A 16,621-nucleotide genomic window follows, 5' to 3' on the forward strand; every position below is an offset into this window, starting at 1 on the left:
CTCCTCATGATTCTTTGGAAGCACACAGGAAATAATCTGAAGGACCAAAGAGTCCATTACTCATATTTATTGAATGAGAAGAGATGCATGGAGTTGGACTGTCTCCCATTAGCTCTAGCCTGAATGACCAAAGATCAGAGATGATGGATGCTGAAATCTGATAAGCCACAGATATCCATCAAGTGAAAAAGTAAGCAAATGAGTCTTTTTCTTTTTCAGTCCAAGGATGGCATTGTGAGAACACAGAGACTAGCACAAATGGAGTGTACGGAAAGTCCCTTTACATTAATGAATATCCATCCCACATTATTTTACAAATAGTCCTGGATAGTTTTTAGCAATGTATCATAATGCAGTGTGTAAAAAGGGAAGGGTTTTGTGGAGTTTTGAGCTGTACATGTCATTTTTGTTAAAGTGACTGAAGTAGTAGATACTTTAATTTATGACTTTGGCCTTAAAATATCCTTCTTAAGTGATAATTACAGAAATATTATTTGTTCTACTAGCATATTGTTGATTTTGTTTCACATATATTCCAGCAGTTATGCAGATGCTCAGAAGGAATGGGCAGATTTATTTATTTTAAGGTCTTAGTCGTCCAAATCCAATGGACTCCTAAATTTCTATCTATGTTAGTTTTAAATTGTTTCTTGTGTAGAATATCATGTCGTGCTTACTTAGTACCTTCACAGATTCTTTTCTGCAGTTTTTCAGTGATCTCTTCCATGGCTTTGAATTCCTGAGCATAAAAAATATGTTTTTCAACAGGTTCAGAAGCAATTGCTCGTAATTCTTCCTCAATCGATTTCCCTATTCCAACAGCATATATAGTGATTCCTAAAAATGAAACAAGTTAAATTTCATAATATAGTTCAAGACTGAAATATAGCATTTAAGCACTATTAATAGAAAAGACTTGTATTCAAAAATTTATCTACAGAGAGTATTTCAAAAGCAACAATAAAATGCAAGAGTTCTAATTCAGATGAAGCAAGTTACATTTAATAACATAGAAATTAACTGGGCAAATTAATTCTGATTAAGCTAAATCCTATTATTTTCATTTATCATGATCAAACCCAAAATATAGTGTCCCTCAAATTTCTTACAAAGTTGATTATATCTAATTGCTTTGGTGTAAAAATATGTATTTAGTCATTGCCTATTATTGTTACTATGATTGCAGAATCATAGTCAGGGGAGTCTCAAATGTAAATACATTCATTTAGACTGGCATTCTATGGACAATTTTATTCATAAGTGCTCACGCTTATAATATTTATCTGAATTAGTTGTTATAGATCACTGTATTCTGCAAGTTAATTTCCCCTAAATACATTTGGATTAAAACTGCCAGAATTCCCCAGAAATGTGGCTTTGGAAACTGAAAATTTATACTGAGTCCAGATTTCCAAACCTTCCTTAACATCAAACAAGTAGTATGTATTTCATTTCTAGAGATTCTCCAGAGCTCACTGCAACTACATAGCAAAAAAAGCTCTAAAAGTTGTAAACCTAATTTTGCGTAGCTTCTTTTCCAAAAACACCACACTACTAACCAGAGCATATAAAACATTTGCTAGACCAATTCTAGAATACAGCTCGCCTGTTTGGAAGTCTCACCACATCTCTGACATCAATACAATTGAACGTGTCCAGAAATATTTTACAAGAAGAGTTCTCCATTCCTCTGAAAACAATAAAATACCCTATCCCACCAGACTTGAAATCCTAGGCTTAGAAAACTTGGAACTCCGTCGCCTTCGACATGACCTAAGCTTAACTCACAGAATCATCTATTGTAATGTCCTTCCTGTTAAAGACTACTTCAGCTTTAATTGCAATAATACTAGAGCAACTAATAGATTTAAACTTAATGTCAACCGCTTTAATCTAGATTGCAGAAAATATGACTTCTGTAACAGAATCATCAATGCTTGGAATACTTTACCTGACTCTGTGGTCTCTTCCCATAATCCTAAAAGTTTTATCCAAAAACTTTCTACTATTGACCTCACCCCATTCCTAAGAGGACCATAGGGGGCATGCATAAGCGCACAAACGTGCCTACCGTTCCTGTCCTATTGTTTTTTTTTCTTTTCTTCTTCCTATATATATGCTTATACCTCCTTATATTTACTCATATATGTGTTTATATACTATATAATCTTTTGTATGATACCTACATATATTGTTGTGACAAAATAAATAAATAAATAAAATAGAATCCTTCTTCTAGAAATTAATAAAAAGCTCTAGATTAAAAAAAAGATACCATATATAACTTAGTAATAGCAGCATTACTTTTGCAGCTTTCTTTTGTATTTCTTTTACTGTTTACACTTCTAATAAGTATTTATCCTACCACTTTGCTTTGCTTTAGCTGCCCATTCAGAAGCATCATCTTGGGCACGTCCATCTGTAAAAACAACTGACACTCTGGGAATATTTGCTGAGACGCGCCTGGCTCCCTCTGCTTCAGTAAAGCTTCTCTCAGTCATCTGTTTCAGTGCAAGCCCGGTCATGGAGCCTTTCCCCATGTATTTCATTTGTGTCACTGCTTTCTTCATATCTTTGGCTGTGTTGAATTGTTTCAGTGTGAATTCTGTGCGAACATGGCTGGAATATTGCAACAAACCAATACGTGCAGCTTTGGGAGATATTGTAAGAGAGTCCAAAATTCCCAAGACAAATTCCTTGACAATTTCAAAATTATTTTCTCCTAGACTTTTTGATCCATCTATCACAAATACGAGATCAATTGGGCCTTCATTACATCCTGTTAAAATAAAATGAACAAATGGAATAATGGAATATTGTCAGCGAAAGAATCTATTTCTCCAACTTAAGGATTTATCACATTCATAATATTCAATGGAGTTGCAAAGGTATTTATATAAAAATAAATTAAAAGTCATCACTATCAATATGTTTTTGCTAAAAAATGACAAAACATCAAAACAAGTTCTTATTTTTTAATCTCTGAATATTGTCAGGATCACTTTTGAGAGAGACTCTTTCCAATAATAAAATAAATAATAATGGGGTGATAGATATAAATTACTTACTTTTGCATGTTTTCCCATCATTCCATAAAATAAATCCTTCATGGCATTCACAGACATATGAATCATTAATATTAACACAGATATGTTCACACCCATGGTCAATGGACTTGCAGACATCTTGATCTTGGTACAATCAAAGAGATTTCTGGTAAAAACTTTCTAAAGATATGATATACTAAAAGTATTATTTTCTATAATACTTAACTTCTTAATGCAAACTGAATTTCAAAAAAGTAAATTTCTACAAGTTTAGAGAGATATGAGGCCCAGTACTGGGGATAGAAATTGTCAGATCAAAGGAAGCCATGGGAGCTTGGAAATTTCTCAAAAATAAGATATTGAAAGTATAATCATATATCATGTTAATGGGAAAAACATGGGATGGAAAACAGAAAATACAGAGGGACAGGAAACATTTGACCTAAGTAAGTCAAAAGAGTCAAGCAAAGGAAATGGAAGAGGGGTGTAATCATCAGGGAAGCAAACCAGCAAGTAGTTTATATCCCCAGAAAAGTTTAAAAGTACAAAAGGAATTTAGGCTTGTAAGCAAAGCTAAACAAAGAGTGGTTTTTGGTTTTTTGCTATTATCTATCATTAAAAAGAAGAAAAAGGAAGCAATGCAGTCACCTATAGAAGAGGTTAATATAACAGGTAAGGAGATAATAACAAAGCACCTCAACTCTTTGCTTTGTTCTTCTCCAAAAGAGAAAGTGTTCAAATAAAGCTAAGTAGAACAACTGACACAAAGAGAAAATAAGTAAGTGAAAGCAAATAATGAGACATTTAGGGAGCTCTCAACTACCACAAATGAGATTAAATTTTGTAAACCAGATTAATATCTAACTGTCCTAAAGGAATTACTATAGATGAAGTTATCCTGGAGCCCTTTTCTGTGATCTTTGAGCAATCGCAGGGGTATGTAATGTCATAGAGAAAGGCAAATCTTGTTGCTTTCAATAAGGGGGAAAATGGATTTGGGTAACTACAGACAAGTTGGCTTACTGCTGATACTGAACAAAACTTCTGATACCAAATAAAAACTAAGCAGTCATTTTGTAAGCATTTAGAAGAGATAAAAATATTTTCCTCTACGTACTGCGTTGATCAGAATATACTTAAAATATATTATAATGTTATACACTTACAATATGTTATCAAATTCTAGACATTACAAAGATATTAACAAACTGAAAGTGTCCAGAGGTAAACAACCAAAATGATGAAGGGCCTGGAAGGAAAAATTAATGAGAAAAGCTTGGAAACCGTGGAGTATGTTTAGCTTGGTGAAGAGAAGCCTATAAGAAGGTATGATAACATTCTTCAAGTTCTTGAAGGATGTCATGCATAAGATGATCAAAATTGTTCAGAGTTAGTCTAGAAGACAGATAAGGAAAAGATGGATTTAAATCCTAAGGAAGTAGATTTTGATTGGACTTTAATATTTTTAGTAAAAGTTGTTCCACTGTGAAATAGACTTCTTTAGGGGCATGGAACTTAATCAGTGATACTGATTATTCATTCCTTTTTTAGCATGATAAATTATCTTCAGGGATGCTTGCTTACTTCTGCAGGTTCTTCTATCCTTGTTTAATATGAATCCTTCATGACACTTGCAGACATATGATTCACCATCACTGTCACAAAGTTGCTCACATCCATGGTCCACCAGCTTACAAAGATCTGTACCTAAAAACAATCGACAATGCAATGTTTTAAATTGACAAAAAAATAAATGTTAAAATAAACATGTATTGCTCTGCTTCCCAACAGCTCCTACCTCATAATCCCTATTTTTATTCCTTGTCTTATTTCACAAATCTCCCAAAAAATAAAGCAAAGCAAAACAAAACAATACCTTGTTTCAAGTCAACATCTATTTCCTGCCAATAAGATACTATTTGATTTATACAGAGGCTGTAGCAGTGGTGGGTCCCCGCTTCGGTCCGGTTCTTGCAAACTGGTAGTAAAACCAGGGGGAGTCTCCTCTCACCCACCCGGATGTCATCATAGATGATCTGCACATGTGCAGAAGCTTTGCGCGCACGATCCCATTGCAAACCAGTAGTAAATAATAATAATAATAATAATAATAATAATAATAATAATAATAATAATAATAATAATAATAATAATAATATTTTAATTTTTATACCGCCCTTCTCCCGAAGGACTCAGGGCGGTGAACAGGCAAAATAAAAACAACAATCAAATACATACAGAATAAAATATAATTAAAAAACTTATTTAAATTAGCCCAATCTAAAAATACTTTTAAAATCCCAAAACCTAATTAAAAATTTAAAACCCTAAAACAACTAAAATTCTATGCCAGTCCCGCACGGATAAATAAATAGGTCTTAAGCTCACGGCGAAAGGTCCGAAGGTCCGGAAGTTGGCGAAGTCCAGGGGGAAGCTCGTTCCATAGGGTAGGAGCCCCCACAGAGAAGGCCCTTCCCCTGGGGGTCGCCAGCCGACATTGCTTGGCAGACGGCACCCTAAGGAGTCCCTCTCTGTGAGAGCGCACGGGTCGGTGGGAGGCAAACGGTGCCAGTAGGCGGTCTCGTAAGTAACCCGGTCCTAAGCCATGGAGCGCTTTAAAGGTGGTAACCAACACCTTGAAGTGCACTCGGAAGACCACAGGCAGCCAGTGCAGTCTGCGCAGGATTGGTGTTATATGGGAGGTCCGACCAGCTCCCTCTATCACCTGCGCAGCTGCATTCTGAACCAGCTGGAGCCTCCGGGTACTCTTCAAGGGGAGCCCCATGTAGAGAGCATTGCAGTAATCCAAGCGAGAGGTAACAAGAGCATGAGTGACCGTGCATAGGGCATCCCGGTCCAGGAAGGGACGCAACTGGTGAATCAGGCGGACCTGATAAAAAGCTCTCCTGGAGACGGTCGTCAGGTGATCTTCAAAAGACAACTGCCCATCCAGGAGAACGCCCAAGTTGCGCACCCTCTCCATCGGGGCCAATGACTCGCCCCCAACAGTCAGCCGCGGCTGCAGCTGAGTGTACCGGGGTGCAGGCATCCACAGCCACTCCGTCTTGGAGGGATTGAGCTTGAGCCTGTTTCTCCCCATCCAGACCCGTGCGGCTTCCAGACTTCGGGACAGTACCTCGACAGCTTCGTTGGGGTGGCCTGGGGTGGAAAAGTACAGCTGCGTATCATCAGCGTACAGTTGGTACCTCACCCCAAAACCACTGACGATCTCACCCAGCGGCTTCATATAGATGTTGAACAGGAGGGGTGAGAGAATCGACCCCTGCGGCACCCCACACGTGAGGCGCCTCGCGGTCGATCTCTGCCCCCCTGCCAACACCGTCTGCGACCAGTCAGAGAGATAGGAGGAGAACCACCGATAAACGGTGCCTCCCACTCCCAAACTCCCCAGCCGGTGCAGCAGGATACCATGGTCGATGGTATCGAAAGCCGCTGAGAGGTCTAATAGGACCAGGGCAGAGGAATAACCCCTGTCCCTGGCCCTCCAGAGATCATCAACCAACGCGACCAAAGCCGTCTCCGTACTGTATCTGGGCCGAAAGCCGGACTGGAACGGGTCTAGATAGACAGTTTCATCCAGGTATTGGGGTAATTGACGTGCCACCACACTCTCTACAACCTTCGCCACAAAGTGAAGGTTGGAGACCGGACGATAATTACCTAATATAGCTGGGTCCAGGGAAGGCTTCTTGAGGAGGGGTCTCACCACCGCTTCTTTTAAGGCAGCAGGGAAAACCCCTTCCAACAAAGAAGCATTAATAATCCCCCGGAGCCAGCCTCGTGTCACCTCCTGCGTGGCCAGCACCAGCCAGGAGGGGCACGGGTCCAGTAAACATGTGGTGGCATTCAACCTCCCCAACAACCTGTCCATGTCCTCAGGAGTCACAGGGTCAAATTCATCCCAAACAGTCTCAACAAGATGAGTCTCCGACCTCTCACCTGGATCTACCCAATTTTGATCCAACCCATCCCGAAGCTGAACGATTTTATCGTATAGATAACCACTAAACTCCTCGGCACGCCCTTGTAAGGGGTCCTCCCGCACCTCCTGTTGAAGGAGAGAGCGGGTCACCTGAAACAGGGCGGCCGGGCGGTTATCTGCCGACGCAATGAGGGAGGAAACGTAAAAACGCTTTGCTTCCCTCAATGCCACTAGGTAGGTCCTACTATATGACCTAACTAGTGTCCGGTCAGCTTCCGAATGGCTGGATCTCCAGGCACTCTCTAGGCGTCTTCTCCGGCGTTTCATTTCCCTCAGCTCCTCGAAAAACCAAGGAGCTGGTTGAGACCTGCGCCGGGTTAGAGGCCGCAGAGGCACGACACGGTCTAGAGCCCCAGCCGCGGCCAGTTCCCAGGCCGCGACTAGTTCTTCAGCTGTGCCATGGGCCAGAAAGGTAAGTAGAACCCATCCCTGGGCTGTAGTTGTTAACTGCAGTTTTGTTATGAATAACAGGCCACACTGACATTCACAGTCAACACATTTCCATGCCGGACAGGCTCAAAGGTTCTATCAATCTTTACAAGTATAAATATGTCTTTCGGTCACATTCAAAACCAATTTTTCCAAGCTCTTCCCTCTGTTGAATTTAGGAGATTTGAGTCCATTTGAAACAAAGAAAGAAATTGCTCACTAAAGGCAAAAATTGGGATTTTACATTTTTTCAAGGCCTCAGAATCAACCATTTCAAATTTCCAGGAAAAAAGGAAATCCACATAAAGAAAAGCAATAAAAATACTTTTAAGGGCAAAAAGATACAGAAGCAATTCAACTAAAATCAAGCTTACGTTTGCACGCTTTCCCATCACTCTCAAGCACATATCCTTCAATGCACTGGCAAATGTAAGATGTTCCAGTGTTTGCACATAAATGTTCGCAGCCATGGTCATTCAGCAAACAATAATCTGCTCCTGAGGACCAGTTTAAGCATAATTTATTTATTTATATAGGTGCATACTCTATAATATGCTGTTTAAAAAGTTGTTGGCTTTAATTGTCCCTATTTGTTATGTGAACAATACAGACAACTGATTGGGGGTGGGAATGGGAGTTGGTGGGGTTGATGATATTTCTTTATTGTAGCCACAAACAGCCCTGGTTTATTTGGGGCTAAAGTAATTGTTCTGTGAACTATTTCCTCTTAAACTCTTATTGAAAGTTTATTTATCATTTCCTGGTTCAAAAAAAGAGACAAATTCCTAGAGAAGACAAAAGAAAACAAATGTATTCTGTAGCAAGTCTGTTTTCTTTTAATTTCACCTGTGCCCAAAACCAGATGAAAAAGGGGCAAGCAATGTTTCTTTTAAACTACTGCAGTCATTGGAGGTGAGCCCACTAGATATAGGAGTGCCTGCCCTAATAGGTTACCATGATGAATGAATGACTGGGTCCCTACCCCATCCCTAAGGGAGATTCCTAAGGGGTTATATAAATTTTAAAAGATATAAAGACATTAGGGGAACAAGAGGAAGAAATTGAAGGCAAGATAAATGGAATAAAGATTGAATAATATTTCAAATCTTTATCCCGATTTACTATATAAAATATACTATATTATATGTCAGTGCCAAACCCTGTCTGAGGACAGACAGAGGTCACATATAGACTCTTCCTGGCATATCTCATATTTTAGGAAAAACTAGCTTTAAGAAATCTTTAACAGTGAAATTGTTTTGGTAATCAATTGTTTGATGAATCCATGAAACAATGGTATCTTAAAAAAAGTGAAATGTTTCTCAGTAAGTAGTAGATATGTGGAGTCATTGGTGCTCTCTGAGTATGGTTGTTTGCTTGCAGACAATTCATTACGTGATTAAGTAAAATCATTAGTGCTAGTGAATGTGGCATTTGCTCCCTGCATGTACAATAGCTTGCCCTCCCATTGTTTGGGATGTGGTTTTCACCTTGGTAGAACCTTGATTTGGATACTGTTTTGTGCTTTTTTATCTGATGTTAATCCTTGCTTATCTAGGTAGTGGCAGCTGGTAAGGATGTGTTTAGCTGTGCATATTTCATATGGATTTACGGTAGCATGTACAGCATATCACTTGAGTTACATATGCTTAAACTTCCACAAATGGCTGCACTTACTGACACCTGTGACAAGGCCTTCTTACAATAATTCAAAAGAGAATAGTAATACTTCTTTTTGTTTTGAAATACACTCTTCCTCTTTTTTATTTCAATTTGTTTTCTTCTTTTTTACTTCTTTCTATGAAACTGAAATTTACTGATGTGTTTTCTTAATTTCATTTTGTATAAAATCTCTCCCCCAAGTCTCAGTTCCTTTGCTTTTCTGAGTAGTTTGCCAAAGCACATGCTTTCCTTGACCATTTAATCCAATTACTCAATAAAGCTTTGCTGGAAATTATGGAAAACAATCTAAGCACTATTTTGTTTAATTTCATAGAATATCTTGGGCAAGAAACTTACGTGAACAAGTTTTCAGATCTTCATTAATGATGAACCCTTCAGAACACTGACAAACGTAGGATTCTCTGGTATTTAGACAGAGTTGTTCACACCCATGATTGAACTCAGCACAGTGATCTATTCCTGAATTGTTGTGTTGAGCAGTAAAAGAGAAAACACTTGAATGTTCACGCTATAAAATATCCAGATATGAAAACTTCAGAAACAGAATCAGATACAAAATAGTTTTTATATTTGCTCTTCTACAGGTAGTAGCATCTGTCACAAATGAAAAAAGCTTTCTTACCAGTAATTCATAGAATTGCAAATGTGAACCAAGAGAGTTTTATGTAACAGAGATATCCCAAAAAATTAAATGTAGACACCCATAAATAACAAAAAAGTTGTAGGCATTCTCACTATTTTGGCAACCATCTATATTTGAAAAATAAAGATAAGATTCCTAGCATTAATTTGTTCTTTTTTGGGCTTTGTAGCAAATCTGTTATTTGTGGAATAAGCAAATTTATTAAGTCACTTAATAAGTTAATTTTAACGGTACAATATTGTTATAGTCAACATATTCCTTCCTATTCATATAAAAATTAATTCTGATATGCCAATTTACTCTTTCAAAATAATCTAACTTACTTCTACATGTTTTGCCATCACGGTTTAGAATGTATCCAGTTTGACATTTGCACATATATGATTCTTCAGTGCTAACACATTCATGCTGGCAGCCATGTTTACCTAAACTGCAGATATTTATTCCTATGGAAAGAGAAAACTAATAAACATGTCAGATAAAAATGCTGGAAAATAATGTAATTTTTAAAACACTGATTAATAATCAGCATATATAGCTATTAAAAACTTCACCTTTCACTTATGTTCCCAGAAAGCAAAAGCAAAATTAAAAATTACCTGAGGCTCTTGAAGGCAGTTGTGTTTGTACAAAAAGGTGCATCAAGAAGACTAGAGTTTCCAAAACTTTGGGGACTGATATTTAAATTTGAGGACTTTGTTTTCAAATTGAGTTTTTACTGAGGTTAGCAGGCATGGCACTGTACAGTGAACTTGAGTAATTGCAGAAGCTCACAGCTAGTGATAAGGCCTATTGGCATGATGACAGCCCTGCTTCAGGCCCTTAGTTGCCACAACTGCTTTTTAATTGTCCCAAATGCTTTGGCTTGGGAAATCCATTACTCTAATCTACCTTGGATAAGCCTATATTGGATTTAGTACTAAAACAGGGTAGCAGTTACCTTGGTTTTGTTTACATAAGGCATTTGAACAGTGTAGTTTCTGGGACACTTTTTAAAAAAAATATTAAGGTAGATTAGGAAAATATTTGGGTATAAAATATTGAATAATTATATGCTTCTGGTCTCCATTCAACACTGAAACAAATTTTAATTTGAAATGCTTTTATATGGTACAGAAAAGAGCAGGCACTTTTTATCTATTAAGAGCACTTTCTCAGGAATAATCTGTTTTAAGCAACATTTAAATGATGAACAGGTCTATAGCAAGTAATAAATGGGACTTAATCTTTCTAAGACTTTTTTCCTCATATACTTGTTTTTATCTCACTTGAGTTCTTTTCGATACTCAATTCTCTCCCTCTAAAAAGCAAATAGGCAGAAAATGAATAGTTACTTCTTCTGACAGCTTTAATTGCTTATGAAATTAGGCTAAGAGTCACAGATAGTCTTAAAACCCCAGTTCCCACCATCCTGCTACAGTTTTCAATTTAATATTAATAATAATAATAATAATAATAATAATAATAATAATAATAATAATAATAATAATAATAATAATAATAATAATAATAATTTAATTTGTATACCGCCCTTCTCCCGAAGGACTCAGGGCGGTGAACAACCAAATAAAATACAAACACAAACACATACAATATTAAGAACAACCCTTAAAAAACTTATTCAATTGGCCAAAGAAATTAAAATACAAATTACACCCTATAAAATTACAGAAATTTAAAACCCATTAAATTAAATTAAAATTTTAACAATCAAGCCAGTCCAGCCATGCGAAATAAATAGGTTTTAAGTTCGCGGTGAAAGGTCCTAAGGTCAGGTAATTGTCGAAGTCCAGGGGGAAGCTCGTTCCACAGGGTAGGAGCCCCCACAGAGAAGGTCCTCCCCCTGGGGGGCCGCCAGCCGACATTGTTTGGCTGACGGCACCCTAAGGAGTCCCTCTCTGTGGGAACGCACTGGTCGCTGGGAGATAGAAGACAGCCGTAGACGGTCCCGTAAGTATCCCGGTCCTAAGCCATAGAGCGCTTTGAAGGTGGTGACCAATACCTTGAAGTGCACCCGGAAGACAACAGGTAGCCAGTGCAGTCTGTGCAGGATAGGTGTTACATGGGAGCTCCGAACCGCTCCCTCAATAACCCGCGCAGCCGCATTCTGGACTAGCTGGAGTCTCCAAGTGCTCTTCAAGGGGAGCCCCATGTAGAGAGCATTGCAGTAGTCCAGGCGAGAGGTAACGAGAGCATGAGTGACCGTGCATAGGGCATCCCGGTCCAGGAAGGGACGCAACTGGCGGATCAGGCGAACCTGATAGAAAGCTCTCCTGGAGACGGTCGTCAAATGTTCTTCAAAAGACAACCGCCCATCCAGGAGCACGCCCAAGTTGTGCACCCTCTCCATCGGGGCCAACAACTCGCCCCCAACAGACAGCCGCATCTGCAGCTGACTGTACCGGGGTGCCGGCATCCACAGCCACTCCGTCTTGGAGGGATTAAGTTTGAGCCTGTTCCTCCCCATCCAGACCCGTACGGCTTCCAAACACCGGGACAGTACTTCGATAGCTTCGCTGGGGTGGCCTGGGGTGGAAAAGTACAGCTGCGTGTCATCAGCGTACAGTTGGTATCTCACCCCAAAACCACTGATGATCTCACCCAGTGGCTTCATATAGATGTTGAACAGGAGGGGTGAGAGAATCGATCCCTGCGGCACCCCACACATGAGGCACCTTGGAGTCGATCTGTGATTTATCATAAATCTGTGACATTTCTGATAATCTGCTTTATTTACATGGTGTTGCATCAGTTTCCTATTTAAGAATTGTAAAATCTGTTCTAATCATCCTTATTTTTCCCCTAAATGTTTAGGTTTGGGCTTGGATAGAACTCCAAGAGAAATGGGAATAGTTCCTTAGGAAGACTTTTTATGCACATGTTGTAGTCTAGCTGGCACACAGCTTTTGACAAAATAAAAAAGTACACACGTGCTTGAATGAATAAACATTGTCTATACATAGGAATGATTATTTGAACTGAGCCTTATAAAGAAATGTAGGGAGGAGGAAGTTTCATAGGCATGTTCTAAAGTTATAATTGAAAAGAGATTATAAAGTATATATTATGACAGCAATGTTGATAAATAAAAGCAGATGAACTTACTATACACTTTTAGGGCAACATACTTTTGCAAGTTTTCTTATCCGGATTAAGAGTAAATCCATGGTTGCATTGGCAAAAGTAAGATTCATCTGTATTGACACATTCCTGCTGACAGCCATGATTTTTCAAAGCACAATGGTCTGGTCCTGAAGAATGAAAATAAACTCTTAGAAGAACAGTACAGGAAAGTACCAAATATACAGAATGTAATGAAGATTAGCACCTTGGTTTTAGTGAGCACTTTTTATCTTTGGAGATTTGGAGGTAGAACATGTTTGTCATATAAAAATTCTATAATAAAAAATTTACAGGCATTCTTAGAAACATAGGAATGTGTGTTTCATTCCTCCGCCACATACTCCAACCATGCCTCAGCATTTTTAAGGGGTGTCTTATTCAAAACCTGACTCTTCAGCATTTCATGGTATATTGATCACAATGTAAAGTAATGTAGATATGGGCTTATGAATTTATTGCATGTCATCTCATTGACCATCACTCTTTCCGCTCTTTGTCTAAAAGTTAGTGAGTCAAATCCTTTTGTCTTTTCTTCAAGGCAAGATACATTCTTTGAATCTCCTTCTGATAGGATGTGGCTAGTTGATATTAGTTTTTTTTTCCTGATCCTATTTTTTCCCCCTGTAATTAAGTCGCCTTTCTGTTACATGTATAAAACTTCTTTAATATTTGCTCAGGTTAAATTTTCATTATTAGGAACATGCGCTTACAACTTCAATCCCCAAAACTAAAAAGGTTGTTTCCCTCTTTTCCTGACATAAATTTTACTGTACAGTCTCCACAATGACAAGTCTGAAGATTAATGTTCTGAGTTAGGGATCTTCCCATGTCTTATTAATTGCTTAGGTCTCCTATTGACATGCCTCTGTCCATCCATTTGCTGGCACTGCCCTCAGGCTATCTCAGGATTATCAATCTCCTGACACTCAGGTGTATCCTCCTGAGGTTTATCCTGAGGAGTACACTTCTTAGTGTCAGGAGTATCAATCTTTGTTTTCTTGATGAGCATTGCTCTGTGCATCTATTTTGGACACTTAATATTTTTCTTGTTGCTAAATCAACTGTGAATTAGAAATTACTCTGCAAAAAGTATTTCCTAGGAAAAGGTACCTGAAATTTCTGTTAGAAATGTTATGGGATGAATCTTCTGCATGCAAAGGAAATACTGAGTAATCTTGCTTTGTATGGAAGATGGTACATATAACTTTTGAAGGATTAAATAGCAGAATTGAGATGTGGATAACTTACGTTTGCAAGTTTTTTTATCTGGATTTAGAACGAACCCATTATGGCACTGACAATAATAAGAATCTTCAGTATTGATACACTCATGTTGACAGCCTTGGTTATTCAAAGCACAATAGTCCACAACTGCAGCACAAGCAAGATCAAATTTAAGACAAGTTAATTTGATGCAGAACTTTAAAACTGAATGCATATAATGCTGATATTACCTCATTCTTCATCTAACGCTGACATACCAGTCGAGTTCTATATAAATTTCAGTGGCATAATAAAAAAGCATTGTTTATTTATAAATGTGTCCATATTCCTATTATTGTCATTATTAAGAATTGAAACAGCCTATTCCAAAACATATTCAGGTAAAAATACAACTCTTCAACTAAAAGTACAGTCTTATCACGTGTTATCAGTCAACAATGGATTGTTGTAAATCAGATGTTGTAACTACAATAAAACTAAGTGTTTGTTTACTAAGTATAAGTTTGCTACTTCTGTTAAATAGATGCAACAAGGAAAAAAAATGGAGCCACAGATAAACTCACTACTGGAAGTCTATAAACACATATATTGTGTGGTCTGAACTTTGATTTAAAATAATTTTATTGCAATTAATGGACCTGAAATTACTCATTCCTAACAAATCAGAATATGACACTACAGAAAAAATAAAGTTAAGTATTAAAGTTCCCTACATCATTTCACAAAACAACATACAGTACAGAATGAAGTGGTGCAACTGGATAAAACACTGCAAGCCTGTGTTTGAAACCTGAGTGCTGCTATGCGATGGAGTGAGCTCAGTCATTCCTTCCAGCTCCTGCCCACCTAGCAGTTCAACAGGATAATTGTGATTAGATAAATAGGTACAGTACTACTTTGGTGGGCAATTAACGGGGACATGAAAGGAGCCTCTAACTGAGCATCCCCTGGACAATAGTGATATCACCATCTAATCCTTTCAGTCCAGAAGTGCCTTAGTGCTTCTGACACGAAACAGCAGCAGTCAGTACTGAACAATATTTGGAACCTTTTCATCAGTTTCTTATGTCAAGCTTGTTGTGTTATACCCAAGCAGAAGAAATGTGGATTATTTACTGGAAATTACAAATCAAATCAAATTTCTCTTAAACAACTTTCCTTTTCAATTGCCTCATGAGATGCAATATTAACACAAATCTTTCATAAACATCACCACATTTTAGGAGATAATTCATTGATTAGTTTCAGTAATAAAGCTCCAATCAATAGGAAAGCATATACAACAGAAATAATTTTGAAATAATACAAACAGTAAATTGTAATGCAATTTTTAAACAAATCTGTGTACTTCATTTTATACAGACTTATTTAATAGAAAATATATCACTATATCTGCCTCCAAGTAAGCAATTAATAACAGCAATATAGGAAGAATAGAGGAGTGTAATTATAATAAAGAAAAAGGTCCTATGCAGTGCCTTGCTTCATACTTTAAATTTGTCAACTGCTGCTGAAATAATTATTTCCCTCCTCAATAAATTGAGCAGCGTGGTGGCAAAGATGTTCGCCTACCACTTGGAATGTTAAGAGTTCAATCCTAGGTAATTGCAGATATTTTTCTCCTAGGACGCAAAGAAAAAATATCTATTGCGAACTCTGCATGATGTCAGGAAGGCACCCTGATGCCATGCAGGGTGGTGTTGTGATGGCACAGTGGCTAGAATGCAGTATTGCAGGCTAATTCTGCTGACTGCCAGCAGCAGTTGGATTGTTACTGGCTCAAGGTTGATTCAGCCTTCCATTCTTCCAAGGTCGGTCAAATAAGGACCCAGATTGTTGGGGGCAATATACTGACTCTGTAAACAACTTAGAGAGGACTGGAAAGAACTGTAAAGCAGTATATAAATTAAAGTGCTATTGCTATTACTATCGCTGAGTTCTAACCAGTCATCCTGACTGTACCCCAAATTAAGGGGTAAAAAGGGCCGGAAATCGGAAGGGTTTTTTTCCCTTCTCAATAAATACGTGTATACAGCATGTTATATGTGCATATATGTACACCTTGGTTCATACCTAAACTTAAGCAGCTACGCCATTCCAAAGAGGAAGCTACAGAAAAGGTGATAAAATGCTGTACAATCAGGCCAGAAATGCACTAACAAGGGAGATCAGAGCAGCAAAAAGAAGCTACTCTGAAAAGCTAAAGAATCAGTTTTCAGCAAATGAACCAGCAAACATGTGGAAAACTCTTAAAAATATCACCGGCTATTGCAAACCTCCTTCCCAGGCTGAAGGTAATCAACAACTGGCAGATGACCTGAATGAGTTTTACTGCAGGTTTGAAAGGAAACTACAGCCACCTATCTCCACAACCCCCATCTCAGACACACCACCAACAGCCAAGCCTCCTACAACTGACCCCATCGCATTGGGTTCACAACCCCTAGTGATCACAGAAAAGGAAGTGCA

At 38.2% G+C, this 16,621-nt stretch overlaps 1 protein-coding gene across 1 annotated transcript in view; it reads right to left on the bottom strand.

Moving 5' to 3' along the window:
- MATN2 (matrilin 2) overlaps positions 1-16,621 on the bottom strand; it is a 39,911-nt gene that overhangs the window by 7,865 nt on the left and 15,425 nt on the right. The window contains exons 6-14 of the mRNA XM_058178616.1: positions 14,177-14,299; positions 12,934-13,056; positions 10,129-10,251; positions 9,499-9,621; positions 7,854-7,976; positions 4,632-4,754; positions 3,069-3,191; positions 2,366-2,779; positions 685-837 (exon numbers count right to left, since the gene is read on the bottom strand). Coding sequence (XP_058034599.1) covers positions 685-837; positions 2,366-2,779; positions 3,069-3,191; positions 4,632-4,754; positions 7,854-7,976; positions 9,499-9,621; positions 10,129-10,251; positions 12,934-13,056; positions 14,177-14,299 — 1,428 coding nt within the window. The remainder of the gene's footprint in view (positions 1-684; positions 838-2,365; positions 2,780-3,068; positions 3,192-4,631; positions 4,755-7,853; positions 7,977-9,498; positions 9,622-10,128; positions 10,252-12,933; positions 13,057-14,176; positions 14,300-16,621) is intronic.

The sequence above is a fragment of the Ahaetulla prasina genome, chromosome 3, assembly GCF_028640845.1.
Source record: "Ahaetulla prasina isolate Xishuangbanna chromosome 3, ASM2864084v1, whole genome shotgun sequence".
Classification (NCBI taxonomy): domain Eukaryota; kingdom Metazoa; phylum Chordata; class Lepidosauria; order Squamata; family Colubridae; genus Ahaetulla; species Ahaetulla prasina.